Here is a 20,964-nt window from a genome sequence, read left to right on the forward strand (position 1 = left end):
AGAGAGAGGGAGTGAGGGAGAGAAATGGAGAGAGGGAGAGAGAATGGGAGGGAGAGAGGGGGAGAGAGAGGGAGGGAGAGAGAAAGAGTGAGAGAGAGGGGGAGAGTGAGGGAGAGAGAGAGGAAGGGATAGGGAGAGAAGGATCGAGAGAGGGAGAGAGAGAGAAAGAAAGAGAGAGGGACAGAGAGAGAGAGGGAGAGATTGGGGGAGAGAGGGAGGGAGGGAGAGAGAGAGTGAGGGAGGGAGCGAGAGAGAGGGGGTGAGAGGGAGACGGGGAGAGAGAGGGGGGAGGGAGAGAATGAGAGAGAGAGAGTGAGATAGCAAGAGAGAGAGCCAGAGGGAGGGAGGGAGAGAGGCGGGAGTGAGAGAGAGAGGGGGAGATGGAATGGGGGGTAGTGAGGGAGAGAGTGGGAGAAGGGAGGGAGGGAGAGAGCGAGAGGGGAGAGAGGGAGAGAGCGAGTTGTAGATGGAACGAGAGGGAGAGAGAGAGGGGAGGGTGAGAGAGATGGAGGGAGAGAGGGAGGGCGAGAGAGAGAGACGGGCGGGAGGGGGAGAGAGACGGAGAGTGAGACAGAAGGAGAGAAAGAAAGGGGGGAGAGAGAGACTGAGAGAAGGGTAGAGAGAGAGAGAGAGACAGAGTGAGGGAGTGAGAAAGGTTGGGAGGCAGAGATAGAGAAGGAGAGGGAAAGAGAAGGGGGTGAGAGAGAGAGAAGGAGAGGGGGAGAGAGAGCGGGTTGTGAGAGAGAGAGGGGGGAGAGAGAAACGAGAGTGAGACAGAAGGAGAGAAAGAAAGGGGGGGAGAGAGAGAGAAGGAGAGGGGGAGAGAGAGGGAGAGAGAGAGACAAGAGTGAGACAGAAGGAGAGAAAGAAAGGGGGGGAGATAGAGACAGAGTAGGGTAGAGAGAGAGAGACAGAGTGAGGGAGTGAGAGAGGTCGGGAGGCAGAGATAGAGAAGGAGAGGGAAAGAGAGAAGGGGGTGAGAGAGAGAGAGGGGGGAGAGAGAGAGAAGGAGAGGGGGAGAGAGGTGGGTGAGAGACAGAGTGAGAGAGGGTGGGAGGGAGGGAGGCGGAGAGGTTTCAGGAGGGAATTCCAGAGCTTAGGGCCCAAGCGGCTGAAGGCACGGCCACCAATGTTGGAGCGAAGGGAGAGGGGGATGGACAAGACGCCCGAATTGGATGAGCGCAGAGATCATGAGCCACATGAGCAGATATCGGGGCTGGAGGAGGTTACAGAGATAGGGAGGGGCGAGGGGCCATGGAGGGATTTGAACTTGAGGATGGAGAATTTTAAAATCAAGGCATTCCTGGACTGGGAGTTAATTTAGGTTAATATGCAGGTGCAGGCAATTAGGAAGGCAAATGGTATGTTGGCCGTTATTGCAAGGCGGTTGGAGTACAAGAGTAAGGAAGTCTTACTACAATTGTACAGGGTTTTGGTGAGACCACAGCTGGAGTACCGTGCACAGTTTTGGTCTCCTTATCCAAGGAAGGATATACTTGCTTTAGAGGCGGTGCAAATTGATTCCTGGGATTCGAGGGTTGTCCTATATGGAGAGATTGAGTAAAATGGGCCTAAACTCTTTGGAGTTTAGAAGAATGAGAAGTGATCTCATTGAAACATATAAGATTCTGAGGCGGCTTGACAGGGTAGATGCTGAGAGGATGTTTCCCCTAGCTGGAGAATCTAGAACTAGGGGGCATAGTCTCTGGATAAGGGGTCGGCCATTTAAGACTGAGATGAGGAGGAATTTCTTCACTCAGAGGGTTGTGAATATTTGGAATTCTCTACCCCAGAGGGCTGTGGATGCTCAGTCGTTGAGTATATTCAAGGCTGAGAGCGATAGATTTCTGGACTCTAGGGGAATCAAGGGATATGGGGATCGGGCGGGAAAGTGGAGTTGAGGTTGAAAATCAGCCATGATCTTATTGAATGACGGAATAGGCTTGAGGGGCCATATGGCCTACTCCTGCTCCTATTTCTGACGTAGGTCAGCGAGCACAGGGAGGGGTGATGGGTGAATGGGACTTGATGCGAGTTAGGACACGGGACAGCAGATGAGCTGATGGTTACAGAGGGTCGAAGGTGGGAATCTGGCCGGGAGAACATTGGAATGGTAACATAGTAAAAAGGTCCCAGGGCGTTTCGCAGGACCGTAATCTGTCACCAAGCCATGTGAGGAGATATTAGCGCAGGTAACTAAAACCTCAGTCAAAGAGGTGGGTTTTAAGGGCTGTCTTAAATGAGGAGAGAGAGGCAGAGAGGTTTCAGGAGGGAATTCCAGAGCTTTCACATGCCTGACATGAGCCATTTGGGAGAATCCCCCCTTCCAGGGACCACAACTAAGCAGACTTGGTATAACTTTTTTCAGGTGTGTATAGAGCAGCCGACACAGAAACTGAAGTATCATCATGCAATGAAAACAGGCACATCTCTCACTTCCTTTAACTGCGTCAGGTGCCTCACAAGTGTGATTTTTTCCAAGTTATAGTATCGCTGATTTCTATCTGGTTTTGCTCCTCTTACCTGCTGCTCCCCCGGTTCCCCTGTCTACATTCCACGGGAACAAAAAAAGCTTGATTTAAGCGTCAGGATTGAGAGGGAACTCGGCGTTGACAGTATGAAGCTCTCACTCGGTCTGATAGCGACGATCTTCGTGAGCTGTAAGTTTTTGATTATTCCCCCAGGGACAGGGCGAGGAGTTTGGTGTTCTTCCCTCCCTCCATATTTTCTTCAGGAGAGGAGGGAGAGAGAGAGTAGAGGGGGAAGGGAAATGGTGAAAGGACATAGGAACAGGAGGAGGCCATTCAGCCCCTCGAGCCTGTTCCGCCATTCAATGAGATCGTTTCCAATCTGTAACCTAACTCCATGCACTCTCCTTGGCTCCATATCCCTTAATACCTTTGGCTAGCAAAAATCTACCGATCTCAGATTTAAAATTATTAACTCAGCTAGCATCTATTGCTTTTTGTGGGAGGGAGTTCCATAATTCTAACATCGTTTACATGAAAAAGTGTTTCCTAACTTCTCTCCTGAATGGCCTTGCGCTGCTTTTAAGGTTATGTCCCCTTGTCCTGGACTCCCCCGCCAGTGGAAAAAAATTAAGAACAAAAGAAATAGGAGCAGGAGTAGGCCATAGGGCCCCTCGGGCCTGCTCCGCCATTCAATAAAATCGTGGCTTGCCTTCGATCTCAACTCCACTTTCCGCCTGATCCCCATATCCCTTGATTCTCTTAGAGTCCAAAAATCAATCTATCTCAGCCTTGAACATGTTCAAAAACTCAGCATCCACAGCCTGCTGGGGTAGAGAATTCCAAAGATTCACAACCCTCTGAGTGAAGAAATTTCGCCTCATCTCAGTCTTAATTCCGTCTATCTATCCTATCAATTCCATTCAAAATCCTAAAAATCTCAATCAAATCACCCCATAACCTTTTATATTCCAGGGGATACAAGCTTAGTTTATGTAATGTCTCCTCATAACCTTGGAGCCCTGGTAACATTTTGGTGAATCTGCGCTGCACTCCTTCGAAGGTCACTATATCCTTTCTAAGCTGCGGTGCCCAGAACTGTACACAGTACTCCAGATGTGGTCTATCCAGGGCTTTGTATAGCTGTAGCAAAGCTTTCTCTGCCTCCCCCCCACCTTTGTATTCTAGCCTTCTTATAAAGGCTAACATTCCATTGGCCTTTTTGATTATCTTTTGTACCTGACTACTACATTTTAGTGATTTGTTTACATAGACAGCTAAATCCCTTTGCACCTCCACTGTTCCTTGCTTTTCACCATTTAAAAAAAATACTTGGATCTAGTCTTTTTTGGTCCAAAATGGATGACCTCACACTCACGAAAGAAGGCACAAAAAACCTCCCAGAAATACTAGAGAACCAAGGGTCTGGCGAGAATGAGGAACTGAAAGAAATTAGTATTAGTAAAAAAATAGTACCAGAGAAATTAATGGGACTGAAAGTCGATAAATCCCAAGAACTTGATGATCTACATTCCAGGGTTTTGAAAGAGGTGGCTGTAGAGATAGTGGATGCATTGGTTGTCATCTTCCAAAATTCTATAGATTCTGGAATGGTTCCTGCAGATTGGAGGGTAGCAAATGGAAGAAAGGAGGGAGAGAGAAAACAGGGAACTACAGACCTGTTAGCCTGACATCAGTAGTAGGGGAAATGCTAGAATCTATTGTAAAGGATGTGGTAACAGTGACGATCCGGATTCTTTCCCCTCAGTCTGGTTCAGTAATAACTGAAGTCGAATACATTTTAAAGTTCAGCACATCTTTAATAGCAGGGTTCTTAGTCTGCAGCATTGATTTGGACTCCTGATAGAGTCCCTCTATGCTGGCAGAGCAAGAACAAAAACATACAGAAATCCACACGTTTTTATACAAATCAATAGGGTTGGAACATACTTAACGAGGGTCAACACCAATCATAAGCCGGGCATAGGTTGCCATGCGGGGTTACATTATTTCCGGCCAATCATAAATAATCATGTGCTGACCATGTTGCTGTTAGACATCAAAGGGGATACTTCCTCACCTTCCAACTTGGAATGTTCTTCCCTGTTCCTTCTGTTCCTTATCTCCCAACCTGGAATGTCTTTCAACTTTGGCTAAGCTCGTTACCTATATTGATCTGCCATAAACATGGAGACATTCAGACCAGTCCTTGAATCACATCAAAGACTCTACATTGCTAAGACAATGCAGGCCTGCTGACTAAGCAAACATATGGCCCAGCAGGAGGGCCAGGCCACTTGTATCAATCTCAGTTACTAACTAATTAACCCTTTCTAACCATTTTGCATTCTGCTTCTTTGCCACGTAGGCATTTTAATATTTTACTAAAAACTGACCACGTAGGGATTCTCAACAGGACACTTAGAAAATATTAGGATTCGGCAGAGTCAACGTGGATTTATGAAAGGGAAATAATGTTGACAAACCTATTGGAGTTCTTTGAGGATGTAACTAGTAGAATAGATAAGGGGGAACCAGTGAACGTGGTGTATTTGGATTTTCAGAAGGCTTTTGATAAGGTCCCACACAGGAGGTTGGTGAACAAAGTTGGAGCACATGGAATTGGGGGTAATATACTGGCATGGATTGAGAATTAGTTAACAGGCAGAAAACAGAGAGTAGGAATAAATGGGTCTTTTTCAGGTTGGTAGACTGTGACTAGTGGGGTACCGCAGGGATCGGTGCTTGGGCCCCAGCTATTCACAATCTATATCAATGATTTGGATGAGGGGACCAAATGTAATATTTCCAAGTTTGCTGATGATACAAAACTAGGTGGGAATGTGAGCTGTGAGGAGGATAAAAAGAGGCTTCAAGGGGATATAGATAGGCTGAGTGAGAGGGCAAGAACATGGCAGATGGAATATAATGTGGAAAAATGTGAAGTTATCCACTTTGGTAGGAAAGACAGAAATGCAGAGTATTTTTTAAATGGTGAGAGATTGGGAAATGTTGATGTTCAAAGGGACCTGGGTGTTCTTGTACATGAGTCACTGAAAGCTAACATGCAGGTGCAGCAAGCAATTAGGAAGGCAAATGGTATGTTGGTCTTTATTACAAGAGGATTTGAGTACAGGAGTAAAGATGTCTTACTGCAATTATATAGGGCCTTGGTGAGACTGCACCTGGAGTATTGTGTACAATTTTGGTCTCCTTATCTAAGAAAGGATATACTTGCCATAGAGGGAGTGCAACGAAGGTTCACCAGACTGCTTCCTGGGATGCCGGGATAGTATGAGGAGAGACTGAGTAGACGATCTTGTTGAATGGCGGAGCAGGCTCGAGGGGCCGGATAGCTTACTCCTGCTCCTATTTCTTATGTTCTTATCTGTGTTGAAATCCATGTGCCACAGTTTTGCCCACTCACTTAATCTATCAATGTTTCCTTGTAATTTTATGCTCCCATCTACACTACTTGCTGTGCCAACTATCTTTGTGTCATCGGCAAACTTGGATATATGGCACCCTATTGTGTTATCTAAGTCAATAATAACTATGGTGAATATTTGATGCCCAAGTGCAGACCCCTGTGGGACGCCACTAGTCACTTCCTTCCAATTCGAGTACATACCCATTATCCCACCCTCTGTCTTCTACCGCCTAACCAATCTTAGCTAACAGTCTCTTATGTGGAATGAATGCCATCTGGAAGTCCATATAAACTACATCCATAGACATTCCCAAGTCTACTGCTATAGTTACTTCCTCAAAAAATTCAATTAGGTTCATTAGATATGACTTGCCCTTTACAAATCCATGTTGGCTCTCCAATCCTCCTGCTGATTACCACCTACCGCCCTCCCTCAGCTGATGAATCCAATACTCCTCCATGTTGAGCACCACTTGGAGGAAGCACTGAGGGTAGCAAGAGCACAGAATGTACTCCGTGTGGGGGACTTCAATGTCCATCACCAAGAGTGGCTCGGTAGCACCACTACTGACTGAGCTGGCCGAGTCCTGAAGGACATAGCTGCCAGACTGGGCCTGTGGCAGGTGGTGAGAGAACCAACACGAGGGAAAAACCTACTTGACCTCGTCCTCCCCACTCTACCTGTCACAGATACATCTATTCATGACAGTATTGGTAGGAGTGACCACCACACAGTCCTTGTAGAGACCAAGTCCTGTCTTCACTGTCCATCGTGTTGTGTGGCACTACCACTGTTCTTAATGGGATAGATTCAGAAGAGATCTATCAGCTCAAAAGTGGGCATCCATGAGGTGCTGTGGGCCATCAGCAGCAGCAGAATTGTATTCCACTATAATCTGTAACCTCATGGCCCGGCATATCCCTCACTCTACCATTTCCATCAAGCCAAGGGATCATCCCTGGTTCAGTGAGGAGTGTAGAAGAGCATGCCAGGAGCAGCACTTAAAAATGAGGTGCCAACCTGGTGAAGCTACAACACAGGACTACATGCATGTTAAACAGCGGAAGCAGCATGTCATAGACAAAGCTAAGCCATCCCGCAGCCAACGGATCAGATCAAAGCTCTGCAGTCCTGCCACATCCAGCCATGAATGGTGGTGGGCAATTAAACGACTAACAGGAGGAGGAGGCTCCGTGAACATCCCCATCCTCAATGATGGCAGAGCCCAATATGTGAGTGCAAAAGACAAGGCTGAAGCGTTTGCAACCATCTTCAGCCTGAAGTGCCGAGTGGATGGTCCATCTCAGTCTTCTCCCGAGATCCCCACCATCACAGAAACCAGTCTTCAACCAATTTGATTCACTCCACGTGATATCAAGAAACGGCTCAGTGCACTGGATACAGTAAAGGCTATGGGCCCCAGCAACATCCTGGCTGTAGTGCTGAAGACTTGTGTTCCAGAACTAGCTGCGTCTCTAGCAAAGCTGTTCCATTACAGCTACAACACTGGCATCTACCCGACAATGTGGAAAATTGCCCAGGTATGTCCTGTCCACAAAAAGCAGGACAAATCTAATCCGGCCAATTACCGCCCAATCAGTCTACTCTCAATTATCAGCAAAGTGATGGAAGGTATCGTCGACAGTGCTATCAAGCGGCACTTTCTAATAACCTGCTCACTGATGCTCAGTTTGGGTTTTGCTTGCACCACTTGGCTCCAGACCTCATTACAGTATTGGTCCAAACATGGACAAAAGAGCTGAATTCCAGAGGTGAGGTGAGAGTGACTGCCCTTGACATCAAGGCTGCATTTGACTGATTGTGGCATCAAGGAGCCCTAGTAAAACTGAAGTAAATGGGAATCAGGGGAAAACTCTCCAGTAGCTGGAGTCATACCTAGCACAAAGGAAGATGGTTGTGGTTGTTGGAGGCCAATCATCTCAGCCCCAGGACGTTGCTGCAGGAGTTCCTCAGGACACTGTCCCAGGCCCAACTATCTTCAGCTGCTTGCATCGATGACCTTCCCTCCATCATAAGTCAGAAGTGGGGATGTTCGCTGATGATTGCACAGTGTTCAGTTCCATTTGCAACCCCTCAGATAATGAAGCAGTCCATGCCCACATACAGCAAGACCTGGACAACGTCCAGGCTTGGGCTGATAAGTGGCAAGTAATATTCGTGCCAGACAAATGCCAGGCAATGACCATCTCCAACAAGGGAGAGCCTAACCACCTCCCTTTGACATTCAACGGCAATACCAACATTGAATGCCCCACCATCAACATGCTGGGGGTCACCATTGACCAGAAACTTAACTGAACTGGTACATAAATACTGTGGCGAGAAGAGCAGGTCAGAGGCTGGGTATTCTGCGGCGAGTGACTCAGCTCCTGACTCCCCAAAATTGAAGTCAATGGGAATCGGGGGAAAACTCTTCAGTAGCTGGAGTCATACCGAGCACAAAGGAAGATGGTAGTGGTTGTTGGAGGCCAATCATTTCAGCCCCACCACCTACAAGGCACAAGTCAGGAGTGTGATGGATTACCGTCCACTTGCCTGGATGAGTGCAGCTCCAACAACACTCAAGAAGCACGACACTATCCAGGACAAAGCTGCCAGTTTGATTGGCACCGTATCCACCATCTTAAACATTCACACCCTCCCCCACCGGCACACCGCGGCTGCAGTGTGTACCATCTACAAGATGTAGTTCCGCAACTTGCCAAGGCTTCTTCAAAGCAGCTCCCAAACCCGCGACCTCCACCACCTAGAAGGACAAGGGCAGCAGGCAAATGGGAAACACCACCACCTGCACGTTCCCCTCTAAGTCACACACCATCCTGACTTGGAAATATATCGCCGTTCCTTTATCGTTGCTGGGTCAAAATCCTGGAACTCCCTACCTAACAGCACCGTGGGAGAGCCTTCTCCACACGGACGGCAGCGGTTCAAGAAGGCGGCTCACCACCACCTTCTCAAGGACAATTAGGGATGGGCAATAAATGCCGGCCTCGCCAGCGACGCCCACATCCCATGAATGAATAAGAAAAAAATCAGCTCAAATTTCTCCAAGTGCTCAATCACCCTATTCTTAATTATAGATTCCAATAAGGTCCCCACAACAGATGTTAGGCTAACGAGTCCATAATTTCCTGGTTTCTCTCTCTCACTTTTCTGAAATAATGGAATTACTTTTGCAATTTTCCAATCTAAAGGGACAATTCCTTAAGATTATAGCTAATGCATGTGCAATTTCCAAACCATTTCCTTTAAAACCCGAGAGGGAATCCTTCAGACCCTGCAGGTTTGTCAGTGCCACTATTTTTTCTAACACTGTTTTCTTGCTTACGCAAACTTTAGTGAGTTCCAGTCCTCGATTCATTATTAGTTTCCCTGGAATGTCAGGTCTATTATCCTCTTCTTCCACTGTGAAGACAGACACATAGTAATTATTCAGTAAGTTTGCCATTTCCTCATTTTCATTTGAAATATTCCCCATACCTGCTTTTAAAGGGCCCACTTTACCCTTTTTCTTCCATTGTTGACCGTGGCTTTTTTTTTGGTACTGATGCCAGTGTCCCATGAAATGGAACCCCTTCTTCCCACAACACTCCGTCAGCCATGTGTTCACCTTTCTCATCTGCTTGTCCTTATGCTTCTGAACACATGACTCGGGAAATAATCCTGAGATTACCACTGTGAGTTATTGGGTATAACACTCCTGTATATATGATATAATAACATACCATGTGATACTGGGTATAACACCCCTGTATATATATTATATATTAACACACCGTGTGTTACTGGGTATAACACTCCTGTATATATGATATAATAACACACCATGTGTTACTGGGTATAACACTCCTGTCGACATATTATGTAATAACGCACCGTGTGTTACTGGGTATAACACTCCTGTATATATTATATAATAACACACCATGTGTTACTGGGTATAACACTCCTGTACATATATTATATTATAACACACCGTGTGTTGCTATACAAGTTATGGGAATTGTATTGAAAATGCTGTAAATGTCATTAATTTTTACCTGGGTATGGTGTTTATTTGGATAACTTCTCTCTATTACAGATTTCCGATGGTGTCAGGGTGAACTGGGTAAGTAAAGAACTTTTATTACCTGACAGCACAATAGGTCAATCACTCAATGTTGACAGAAATTCTTGGATCGTTGACTAATTCTGGTTCGTTACTCGTCATAAAACTAGTAAGGCCTGTTACCTTGTCGATTCTGAAGCGTTCTGTTCTAGAAAACTGTCGCAGATTCATTCTAGGAATTCATTACCTTTACCAACACCCCGGCCTGGGCTCTCAGTCATGACTGCAGAAGATGCTATCCATCCCACTAATTATCAAAACCCTTATAACTACAACATTTCCATTGTGCTGTTCCTTCCCGCCAACCTCCCCCCCCATCAACCCACCCCCACCCCGGTTAATATACCATTTGAATCCATTACAATTCCTATGTGTTACTCACTCACACCGTTCCCAGCTCAAAGCATTCCCAGCTCACTCCTTTCCCAGCTCACTCCTTTCCCAGCTCGATCCTTTCCAAGATCACTCCGTTCCCAGCTCACTCCATTCCCAGCTCACACGTTCCCAGCTCACTCCTTTCCCAGCTCCCTCCTTTCCCAGCTCACTCCTTTCCAAGATCACTCCTTTCCCAGCTCACACTGTTCCCAGCTCACTCCGTTCCCAACACACTCCTTTCCCAGCTGACTCCATTCCCAGCTCACTCCTTTCCCAGCTCACACTGTTCCAAGCTCACTCCGTTCCCAACACACTCCTTTTTCAGCTCACTCCGTTCCCAACACACTCCTTTCCCAGATCACACCGTTCCCAGCTCACTCCTTTCCCAGCTCACACCGTTCCCAGCTCACTCCTTTCCCAGCTCACTCCGTTCCCAACACACTCCTTTCCCAGCTCACACCGTTCCCAGCTCACTCCTTTCCCAGCTCACTCCTTTCCTAGCTCACACCTTTCCCAGCTCAATCCTTTCCCAGCTCACTCCTTTCCCAGCTCACACTGTTCCCGGCTCACTCCTTTCCCAGCTCACACTGTTCCCGGCTCACTCCTTTCCCAGCTCACATTGTTCCCAGCTCACTCCATTCCCAGCTCACACCGTTCCCAGCTCACTCCTTTCCCAGCTCACACCATTCCCAGCTCACTCCTTTCCCAGCTCACTGCTTTCCCAGCTCACTCCTTTCCCAGATCACTCCTTTCCCAGCTCACTACATTCCCAGCTCACACCGTTCCCAGCTCACACCTTTCCCAGCTCACTCCATTCCCAGCTCACTCCATTCGCAGCTAACCCCTCCCCAACTCACTCCATTCTCAGCGAACTCCGTTCCAGCGAACCCCTTCCCATCTCGCTCCATTCCCAGCTCACTCCTTTCCCAGCTCACTCCTTTCCCAGCTCACTCCTTTCCCAGATCACTCCTTTCCCAGCTCACACCGTTCCCAGCTCACTCCTTTCCCAGCTCACTCCTTTCCCAGCTCACACCGTTCCCAGCTCACTCCTTTCCTAGCTCACTCCTTTCCCAGCTCACTCCTTTCCCAGCTCACTCCTTTCCCAGATCACTCCTTTCCCAGCTCACACCATTCCCAGCTCACTCCTTTCCCAGCTCACTCCTTTCCCAGCTCACACCGTTCCCAGCTCACTCCTTTCCCAGCTCACTCCTTTCCCAGCTCACTCCATTCCCAGCTCACTTCATTCCCAGCTCACTCCATTCCCAGCTCACTCCATTCCCAGCTAACCACTCCCCAACTCACTCCATTCTCAGCGAACTCCGTTCCCAGCTAATCCCTCCCCACCTCACTTCATTCCCAGCTAACCTGTTCCCAGATCACTCCGTTCCCAACTCACTGCTTTCCCAGCTCAGTACATTCCCAGTTCCCTCTGGTCCCGGGTCGCTTTATTCCCAGCTCCTTCCATTCCCAGCTCACTCAGACCTCAGCTCACTCAGTAACCAGCTCACTCACGACCCAGCTCGATCCATTTCCAGCTCGATCCATTCCCAGCTCACTCCGTTCCCATCACTGTGAAACCCGGCCCAAGAGCGGGAACGGACAGTGTATCTAACACACTGACAGCTGGTCACAGAGGGGGAAAGGACAGTGTATCTAACACACTGTGACACCCACTGCCAGAGGTGAACAGGAGAGTGTATCGAACACACTGTGACACCCACTGACAGGGGTGAACAGGAAAGTGCATCAAACATACTGTTACACCCAGTCCCAGATGCGAAAAGGACAGTGTATCTAATGCACTGTGACAACCGTTAGCAGAGGTGAGCAGGAGAGTGCATCTAACACACTGTGGCAACCGGTCCCAGAGGGGGAAAGGACGGTGTATCTAATGCAGTGTGACACCCAGTCCTGGAGAGAGAAAGGACAGTGTATCCAACACACTGTGACACCCGGTCCCAGAGGGGAAAGGACAGTGCATCAAACGCAGTGTGACACCCGGTCTCAGAGAGGGAAAGGATAGTGTTTCTAACAAACAGTGAAACCCAACCCCATAGCGGGAAAGGACAGTGTATCTAACGCAGTGTGACACCCGGTCTCAGAGAGGGAAAGGATAGTGTTTCTAACAAACAGTGAAACCCAGCCCCATAGCGGGAAAGGACAGTGTATTTAACGCAGTGTGAAACCCGGTCCTGGAGTGGGAAAGGACAGTGTATCTAACACACTGTGACACCCGGTCCCAGAGAGGGAAAGGACAGTGTATCTAACGCACTGTGAGACCCGGTCCCAGAGGGGGAGAGGACAGTGTATCAAACACACTGTGAGACCCGATCTCAGAGGGGGAAAGGACAGTATATCTAACGCAGTGTGACACCCGGTCCGAGAGAGGGAAAGGACAGTGTATCTAATGCACTGTGACACCAGGTCCCAGAGGGGGAAAGGACAGTGTATCTAATGCACTGTGACACCTGGTCCCAGAGGGGGAAAGGACAGTGTATCTAATGCAGTGTGAAACCCGGTCCTGGAGAGGGAAAGGACAGTGTATCTAACGAACTGTGAGACCCGGTCCCAGAGGGGGAAAGGACAGTGTATCTAACACACTGTGAGACCCGATCTCAGAGGGGGAAAGGACAGTATATCTAACGCACTGTGACACCTGGTCCGAGAGAGGGAAAGGACAGTGTATCGAACGTACTGTGACACCCAGTCCCAGAGGGGAAAGGACAGTGTATCTAACGCACTGTGACACCCGGTCCCAGAGGGGGAAACGACAGTGTATCTAACACACTGTGACACCCGTTAGCAGAGGTGAGCAGGAGAGTGCATCTAACACACTGTGGCAACCGGTCCCAGAGGGGGAAAGGATGGTGTATCTAACGCAGTGTGACACCCACTCCTGGAGAGAGAAAGGAGAGTGTATCTAACACACTGTGACACCCAGTCCCAGAGGGGAAAGGACAGTGCATCAAACGCAGTGTGACACCCGGTCCCAGAGGGGGAAAGGACAGTGTATCTAACGCACTGTGACACCCGGTCCCAGAGGGGGAAAGGACAGTGTATCTAACGCACTGTGAGACCCGGTCCCAGAGGGGGAGAGGACAGTGTATCAAACACACTGTGAGACCCGATCTCAGAGGGGGAAAGGACAGTGTATCTAACGCACTGTGACACCAGGTCCCAGAGGGGGAAAGGACAGTGCATCTAACGCACTGTGACACCTGGTCCCAGAGGGGGAAAGGACAGTGTATCTAACGCACTGTGAGACCCGGTCCCAGAGGGGGAAAGGACAGTGTATCTAACGCACTGTGACACCCGGTCTCAGAGGGGGAAAGGACAGTGTATCTAAAACACTGTGACACCCGGTCCGAGAGAGGGAAAGGACAGTGTATCTAACGCACTGTGACACCAGGTCCCAGAGGCGGAAAGGACAGTGTATCTAACGCACTGTGACACCCGGTCCCAGAGGGGGAAAGGACAGTGTATCTAACGCGCTGTGAGACCCGGTCCCAGAGGGGGAAAGGACAGTGTATCTAACGCACTGCGAGACCCGGTCCAGAGGGGGAAAGGACAGTGTATTTAACGCACTGTGAGACCCGGTCCCAGAGGGGGAAAGGACAGTGTATCTAACGCAGTGTGAAACCCGGTCCTGGAGAGGGAAAGGACAGTGTATCTAACGCACTGTGACACCCAATCCCAGAGGGGAAAGGACTGTGTATCTAACGCACTGTGACACCCGGTCCCAGAGTGACAAAGCACAGTGTATCTAACGCACTGTGACACCCGGTCCCAGAGGGGAAAGGACAGTGTATCTAACACACTGTGAGACCTGATCTCAGAGGGGGAAAGGACAGTATATCTAACGCAGTGTGACACCAGGTCCCAGAGGGGGAAAGGACAGTGTATCAAACGCACTGTGAGACCCGGTCCCAGAGGGGGAAAGGACAGTGTATCTAACGCACTGTGAGACCTGGTCCCAGAGGGGGAAAGGACAGTGTATCTAACGCATTGTGAGACCCAGTCCCAGAGGTGGAGAGGACAGTGTATCAAACACACTGTGAGACCCGATCTCAGAGGGGGAAAGGACAGTGTATCTAACGCACTGTGACACCAGGTCCCAGAGGGGGAAAGGACAGTGCATCTAACGCACTGTGACACCTGGTCCCAGAGGGGGAAAGGACAGTGTATCTAACGCACTGTGAGACCCGGTCCCAGAGGGGGAAATGACAGTGTATCTAACGCACTGTGACACCCGGTCTCAGAGGGGGAAAGGACAGTGTATCTAAAACACTGTGACACCCGGTCCGAGAGAGGGAAAGGACAGTGTATCTAACGCACTGTGACACCAGGTCCCAGAGGCGGAAAGGACAGTGTATCTAACGCACTGTGACACCCGGTCCCAGAGGGGGAAAGGACAGTGTATCTAACGCGCTGTGAGACCCGGTCCCAGAGGGGGAAAGGACAGTGTATCTAACGCACTGCGAGACCCGGTCCAGAGGGGGAAAGGACAGTGTATTTAACGCACTGTGAGACCCGGTCCCAGAGGGGAAAGGACAGTGTATCTAACACACTGTGAGACCTGATCTCAGAGGGGGAAAGGACAGTATATCTAACGCAGTGTGACACCAGGTCCCAGAGGGGGAAAGGACAGTGTATCAAACGCACTGTGAGACCCGGTCCCAGAGGGGGAAAGGACAGTGTATCTAACGCACTGTGAGACCTGGTCCCAGAGGGGGAAAGGACAGTGTATCTAACGCATTGTGAGACCCAGTCCCAGAGGTGGAGAGGACAGTGTATCAAACACACTGTGAGACCCGATCTCAGAGGGGGAAAGGACAGTGTATCTAACGCACTGTGACACCAGGTCCCAGAGGGGGAAAGGACAGTGCATCTAACGCACTGTGACACCTGGTCCCAGAGGGGGAAAGGACAGTGTATCTAACGCACTGTGAGACCCGGTCCCAGAGGGGGAAAGGACAGTGTATCTAACGCACTGTGACACCCGGTCTCAGAGGGGGAAAGGACAGTGTATCTAAAACACTGTGACACCCGGTCCGAGAGAGGGAAAGGACAGTGTATCTAACGCACTGTGACACCAGGTCCCAGAGGCGGAAAGGACAGTGTATCTAACGCACTGTGACACCCGGTCCCAGAGGGGGAAAGGACAGTGTATCTAACGCGCTGTGAGACCCGGTCCCAGAGGGGGAAAGGACAGTGTATCTAACGCACTGCGAGACCCGGTCCAGAGGGGGAAAGGACAGTGTATTTAACGCACTGTGAGACCCGGTCCCAGAGGGGGAAAGGACAGTGTATCTAACGCAGTGTGAAACCCGGTCCTGGAGAGGGAAAGGACAGTGTATCTAACGCACTGTGACACCCAATCCCAGAGGGGAAAGGACTGTGTATCTAACGCACTGTGACACCCGGTCCCAGAGTGACAAAGCACAGTGTATCTAACGCACTGTGACACCCGGTCCCAGAGGGGAAAGGACAGTGTATCTAACACACTGTGAGACCTGATCTCAGAGGGGGAAAGGACAGTATATCTAACGCAGTGTGACACCAGGTCCCAGAGGGGGAAAGGACAGTGTATCAAACGCACTGTGAGACCCGGTCCCAGAGGGGGAAAGGACAGTGTATCTAACGCACTGTGAGACCTGGTCCCAGAGGGGGAAAGGACAGTGTATCTAACGCATTGTGAGACCCAGTCCCAGAGGTGGAAAGGACAGTGTATCTAACACACTGTGAGACCCGGTCCCAGAGGGGGAAAGGACAGTGAATCTAATGCACTGTGACACCCGGTCCCAAAGGGGAAAGGACAGTGTTTTTCACGCAGTGTGACACCCGGTCCCAGAGGGGGAAAGGACAGTGTATCTAACACACTGTGAGACCCGGTCCGAGAGAGGGAAAGGACAGTGTATCTAACGTACTGTGACACCCAGTCCCAGAGGGGAAAGGACAGTGTATCTAACGCACTGTGACACCCGGTCCCAGAGGGGGAAACGACAGTGTATCTAACACACTGTGACACCCGTTAGCAGAGGTGAGCAGGAGAGTGCATCTAACACACTGTGGCAACTGGTCCCAGAGGGGGAAAGGATGGTGTATCTAACGCAGTGTGACACCCACTCCTGGAGAGAGAAAGGACAGTGTATCTAACACACTGTGACACCCAGTCCCAGAGGGGAAAGGACAGTGCATCAAACGCAGTGTGACACCCGGTCCCAGAGGGGGAAAGGACAGTGTATCTAACGCACTGTGAGACCCGGTCCCAAAGGGGAAAAAGACAGTGTATCTAATGCACTGTGAGACCCGGTCCCAGAGGGGGAAAGGACAGTGTATCTAACACACTGTGACACCCGGTCCCAGAGGGGAAAAGGACTGTGTATCTAACACACTGTTACACCCGGTCCCAGGGGGGCAAAGGACATTGTATCTGACGCAGTGTGACACCCGGTCCTGGAGAGGGAAAGGACAGTGTATCTAACGCACTGTGAGACCCGGTCCCAGAGGGGGAAATGACAGTGTATCGAACACACTGTGAGACCCCGTCCCAGAGGGGGAAAGGACAGTATATCTAACACAGTGTGACACCCGGTCCGAGAGAGGGAAAGGACAGTGTATCTAACGCACTGTGACACCAGGTCCCAGAGGGGGAAAGGACAGTGTATCAAACGCACTGTGACACCCGTTCCTGGAGAGGGAAAGGACAGTGTATCTAACGCAGTGTGAGACCCAGTCCCAGACGGGAAAGGACAGTTTATCTAACACACTGTGAGACCCGGTCCCAGACGGGAATGGACAGTGTTTCTAACGCACTGTGACATCCGATCCCAGAGGGGGAAACGACAGTGTATCCAATGCACTGTGACACCCAATCCCAGAGGGGGAAAGAACAGTGCATCTGACGCACTGTGACACCCGGTCCCAGAGGGGGAAAGGACAGTGTATCTAACACACTGTGAGACCCGATCTCAGAGGGGGAAAGGACAGTATATCTAACGCAGTGTGACACCCGGTCCGAGAGAGGGAAAGGACAGTGTATCTAACGCACTGTGACACCAGGTCCCAGAGGGGGAAAGGACAGTGTATCTCACACACTGTTACACCCGGTCCCAGAGGGGGAAAGGACAGTGTATCTAATGCACTGTGACACCCGGTCCCAAAGGGGAAAGGACAGTGTTTTTCACGCAGTGTGACACCCGGTCCCAAAGGGGGAAAGGACAGTGTATCCAGCACACTGTGAGACCCGGTCCGAGAGAGGGAAAGGACAGTGTATTGAACACACTGTGAGACCCGGTCCCAGAGGAGGAAAGGACAGTGTATCTAACACACTGTGACATCCGATCCCAAAGGGGTGAAGGACAGTGTATCTAACGCACTGTGAGACCCGGTCCCAAAGGGGAAAAAGACAGTGTATCTAATGCACTGTGAGACCCGGTCCCAGAGGGGGAAAGGACAGTGTATCTCACACATTGCGACATCCGATCCGAAAGGGGTGAAGGACAGTGTATCTAACGCACTGTGAGACCCGATCCCAAAGGGGAAAAAGACAGTGTATCTAATGCACTGTGAGACCCGGTCCCAGAGGAGGAAAGGACAGTGTATCTAACGCACTGTGAGACCCGGTCCCAGAGGGGGAAAGGACAGTGTATCTAACGCACTGCGACACCCGGTCCCAGAGGGGGAAAGGACAGTGTATCTAACGCACTGTGACACCCAGTCCCAGATGGGGAAAGGACAGTGTATCTAACGCACTGTGACACCCGGTCCCAGAGGGGGAAAGGACAGTGTATCTAACGCACTGTGACACCCGGTCCCAGAGGGGGAAAGGACAGTGTATCTAACGCACTGTGAGACCCGGTCCCAGAGGGGGAAAGGACAGTGTATCTAACGCACTGTGAGACCCGGTCCCAGAGGGGGAAAGGACAGTGTATCTAACGCACTGTGACACCAGGTCCCAGAGGGGGAAAGGACAGTGTATCTAACGCACTGTGAGACCCAGTCCCAGAGGGGGAAAGGACAGTGTATCTAACACACTGTGACACCCGGTCCCAAAGGGGAAAGGACAGTGTTTTTCACGCAGTGTGACACCCGGTCCCAAAGGGGGAAAGGACAGTGTATCTAACACACTGTGACACCCGGTCCCAGAGGGGGAAAGGACAGTGTATCCAACACACCGTGACACCCGCTGCCAGAGGTGAACATGGGAGTGTATCTAACACACTGTTACACCCGGTCCCAGAGGGGAAAAGGACAATGTACCTAACGCAGTGTGAGACCCGGTCCCAGAGGGGGAAAGGACAGTGTATCTAACGCACTGTGAGACCCAGTCCCAGAGGGGGAAAGGACAGTGTATCTAACGCACTGTGACACCAGGTCCCAGAGTGGGAAAGGACAGTGTATCTAACGCAGTGTGAAACCCAGTCCCAGAGCGGGATAGAACAGTGTATCTAACGCACTGTGAGACCCGGTCCCAGAGGGGGAAAGGACAGTGTATCTAACGCACTGTGAGACCCAGTCCCAGAGGGGGTAAGGACAGTGTATCTAACACACTGTGACACCCGGTCCCAGAGGGGGAAAGGACAGTGTATCTAATGCACTGTTACACCCGGTCCCAGAGGGGGAAAGGACAGTGTATCTCACGCACTGTGACACCCAATCTCAGAGGGGGAACAGACAGTGTATCTTACACACTGTGGCACCCAGTCCCAGAGGGGAAAGGACATTGTATCTAACACACTGTGACACCTGGTCCCTGAGGGGGAAAGGACAGTGTATCTAACGCACTGTGACACCCAATCCCAGAGGGGGAATGGACAGTGTATCCAACACACCGTGACACCCGCTGCTAGAGGTGAACATGGGAGTGTATCTCACACACTGTGGCACCCGCTGGCAGAGGTGAGCAGGAGAGTGTATCTAACGCACTGTGGCACCCAGTCCCAGAGGGGAAAGGACATTGTATCTAACACACTGTGACACCCGGTCCCAGAGGGGGAAAGGACAGTGTATCTAACACACTGTGACACCCGGTCCCAGGGGGGGAAAGGACAGTGTATCTAACACACTGTGACACCCGGTCCAAGTGGGAGAACGGGCAGTTTATCTAACGCACTGTGACACCCGGCCCCATAGCGGGAAAGGACAGTTTATCTAACACACTGTGACATCCGATCCCAGAGCGGGAAAGGACAGTGTATGAAACACACTGTGAGACCCGGTCCTCCAGAGGGAAAGGACAGTGTATCTAACGCACTGTGAGACCCGGTCCCAGAGGGGGAAAGGACAGTGTATTGAACACACTGTGACTCCCGGTCGTAGAGAGGGAAAGGACAGCGTATCCAACGCACGGTGAGACCCGGTCCCAGAGGGGAAAGAACAGTGTATCTAACACACTGTGACTGCCAGTCCTAGAGCGGGAAAGGACTGTGTATCTAACACGCTGTGAGACCCGGTCCCAAAGTGGGATAGGACAGTGTTTCTAACGCATTGTGTCACCCGTTCCCAGAGGGGAAAGCACAGTGTGTCTAATGCACTGTGAGACCCGGTCCCAGAGGAAAAGGACAGTGTATCTAACACACTGTGAGACCCGGTCCCAGAGGGGGAAAGGACAGTGCATCTAACACACTGTTACACCCGGTACCAGAGGGGGAAAGGACAGTGTATCTAACGCATTGTGACACCCGGTCCCAGAGGTGGAAAGGACAGTGTATCTAACACACTGCGAGACCCGGTCCCAGAGGGGGAAAAGTTTCAATTTGTGGCCTCCTGTTAGTATTTTGGTTCTGATCTCTCCTGGTAGGTTGCGGGCAACCCAAGATATTCAACCGGATTGTGGGCGGTGAAGACTCCCGGACGAGAACGTGGCCCTGGCTGGCCAGCATTCACTTGGACAAAAGGCATATTTGCGGAGGGTCCCTCATTACAAACACCTGGGTTTTAACTGCTGCTCACTGCGTCTTCGAGTAAGTCACTAATATTGGAAGCAGCGTTTCATCACCGAGTTAGAATGTTGCTGCTGTACAGCGAAACTAATTGTGGAGCCGTCTAACGTAAAATGTACGACTCATAAAACGATTTAGTTACTCCCTTTCGTCTTTCTCCACAGTTACCCCACACAGGGCATGAAAGGCCCCAGCTTCATCCCTGGCCTGTGCTGAGTTCCCCGATCTCACCCGTTGTGGGACTGAGCCTCTAATTGAACAACAGTTGACTGTTGTGGGAAATGGAGGAAATGTCAAAATACTGCAGTCTGGGAGAGAGGATCTTCGGTTTTGAAGCCTGAAGCTCCTTGTATAAGTAGATTTACTCTGTATCTTACCCATGCTGTACCTGCCCTGGGAGTGTTTGATGGGACAGTGTACAGGGAGCTTTACTCTGTATCTAACCCTGTACCTGCCATGGGAGTGTTTGATGGGACAGTGTCGAGGGCGCTTTACTCTGTATCAAACGCTGTACCAGCCCAGGGAGTGTTTGATGGGACTGTGTGGAGGGAGCTTCACTCTGCATCTAACCCTGTCCCTGCCCTGGGAGTGTTTGATGGGACAGTGTAGAGGGAGCT

General features: G+C 50.4%; 1 protein-coding gene across 1 annotated transcript in view; it reads left to right on the plus strand.

Annotated features, from left to right (window-relative positions):
• Positions 1 to 10,001: 10,001 nt before the first annotated feature.
• Positions 10,002 to 20,964, plus strand: part of LOC137310258 (serine protease 53-like) — a gene marked incomplete at its 5' end in the record, with an annotated part of 73,112 nt that continues 62,149 nt past the window's right edge. The window contains 2 exons of the mRNA XM_067978154.1: positions 10,002 to 10,028; positions 20,206 to 20,368. Coding sequence (XP_067834255.1) covers positions 10,002 to 10,028; positions 20,206 to 20,368 — 190 coding nt within the window. The remainder of the gene's footprint in view (positions 10,029 to 20,205; positions 20,369 to 20,964) is intronic.

The sequence above is a fragment of the Heptranchias perlo genome, unplaced genomic scaffold (assembly GCF_035084215.1).
Source record: "Heptranchias perlo isolate sHepPer1 unplaced genomic scaffold, sHepPer1.hap1 HAP1_SCAFFOLD_237, whole genome shotgun sequence".
Taxonomy (NCBI): Eukaryota; Metazoa; Chordata; class Chondrichthyes; order Hexanchiformes; family Hexanchidae; genus Heptranchias; species Heptranchias perlo.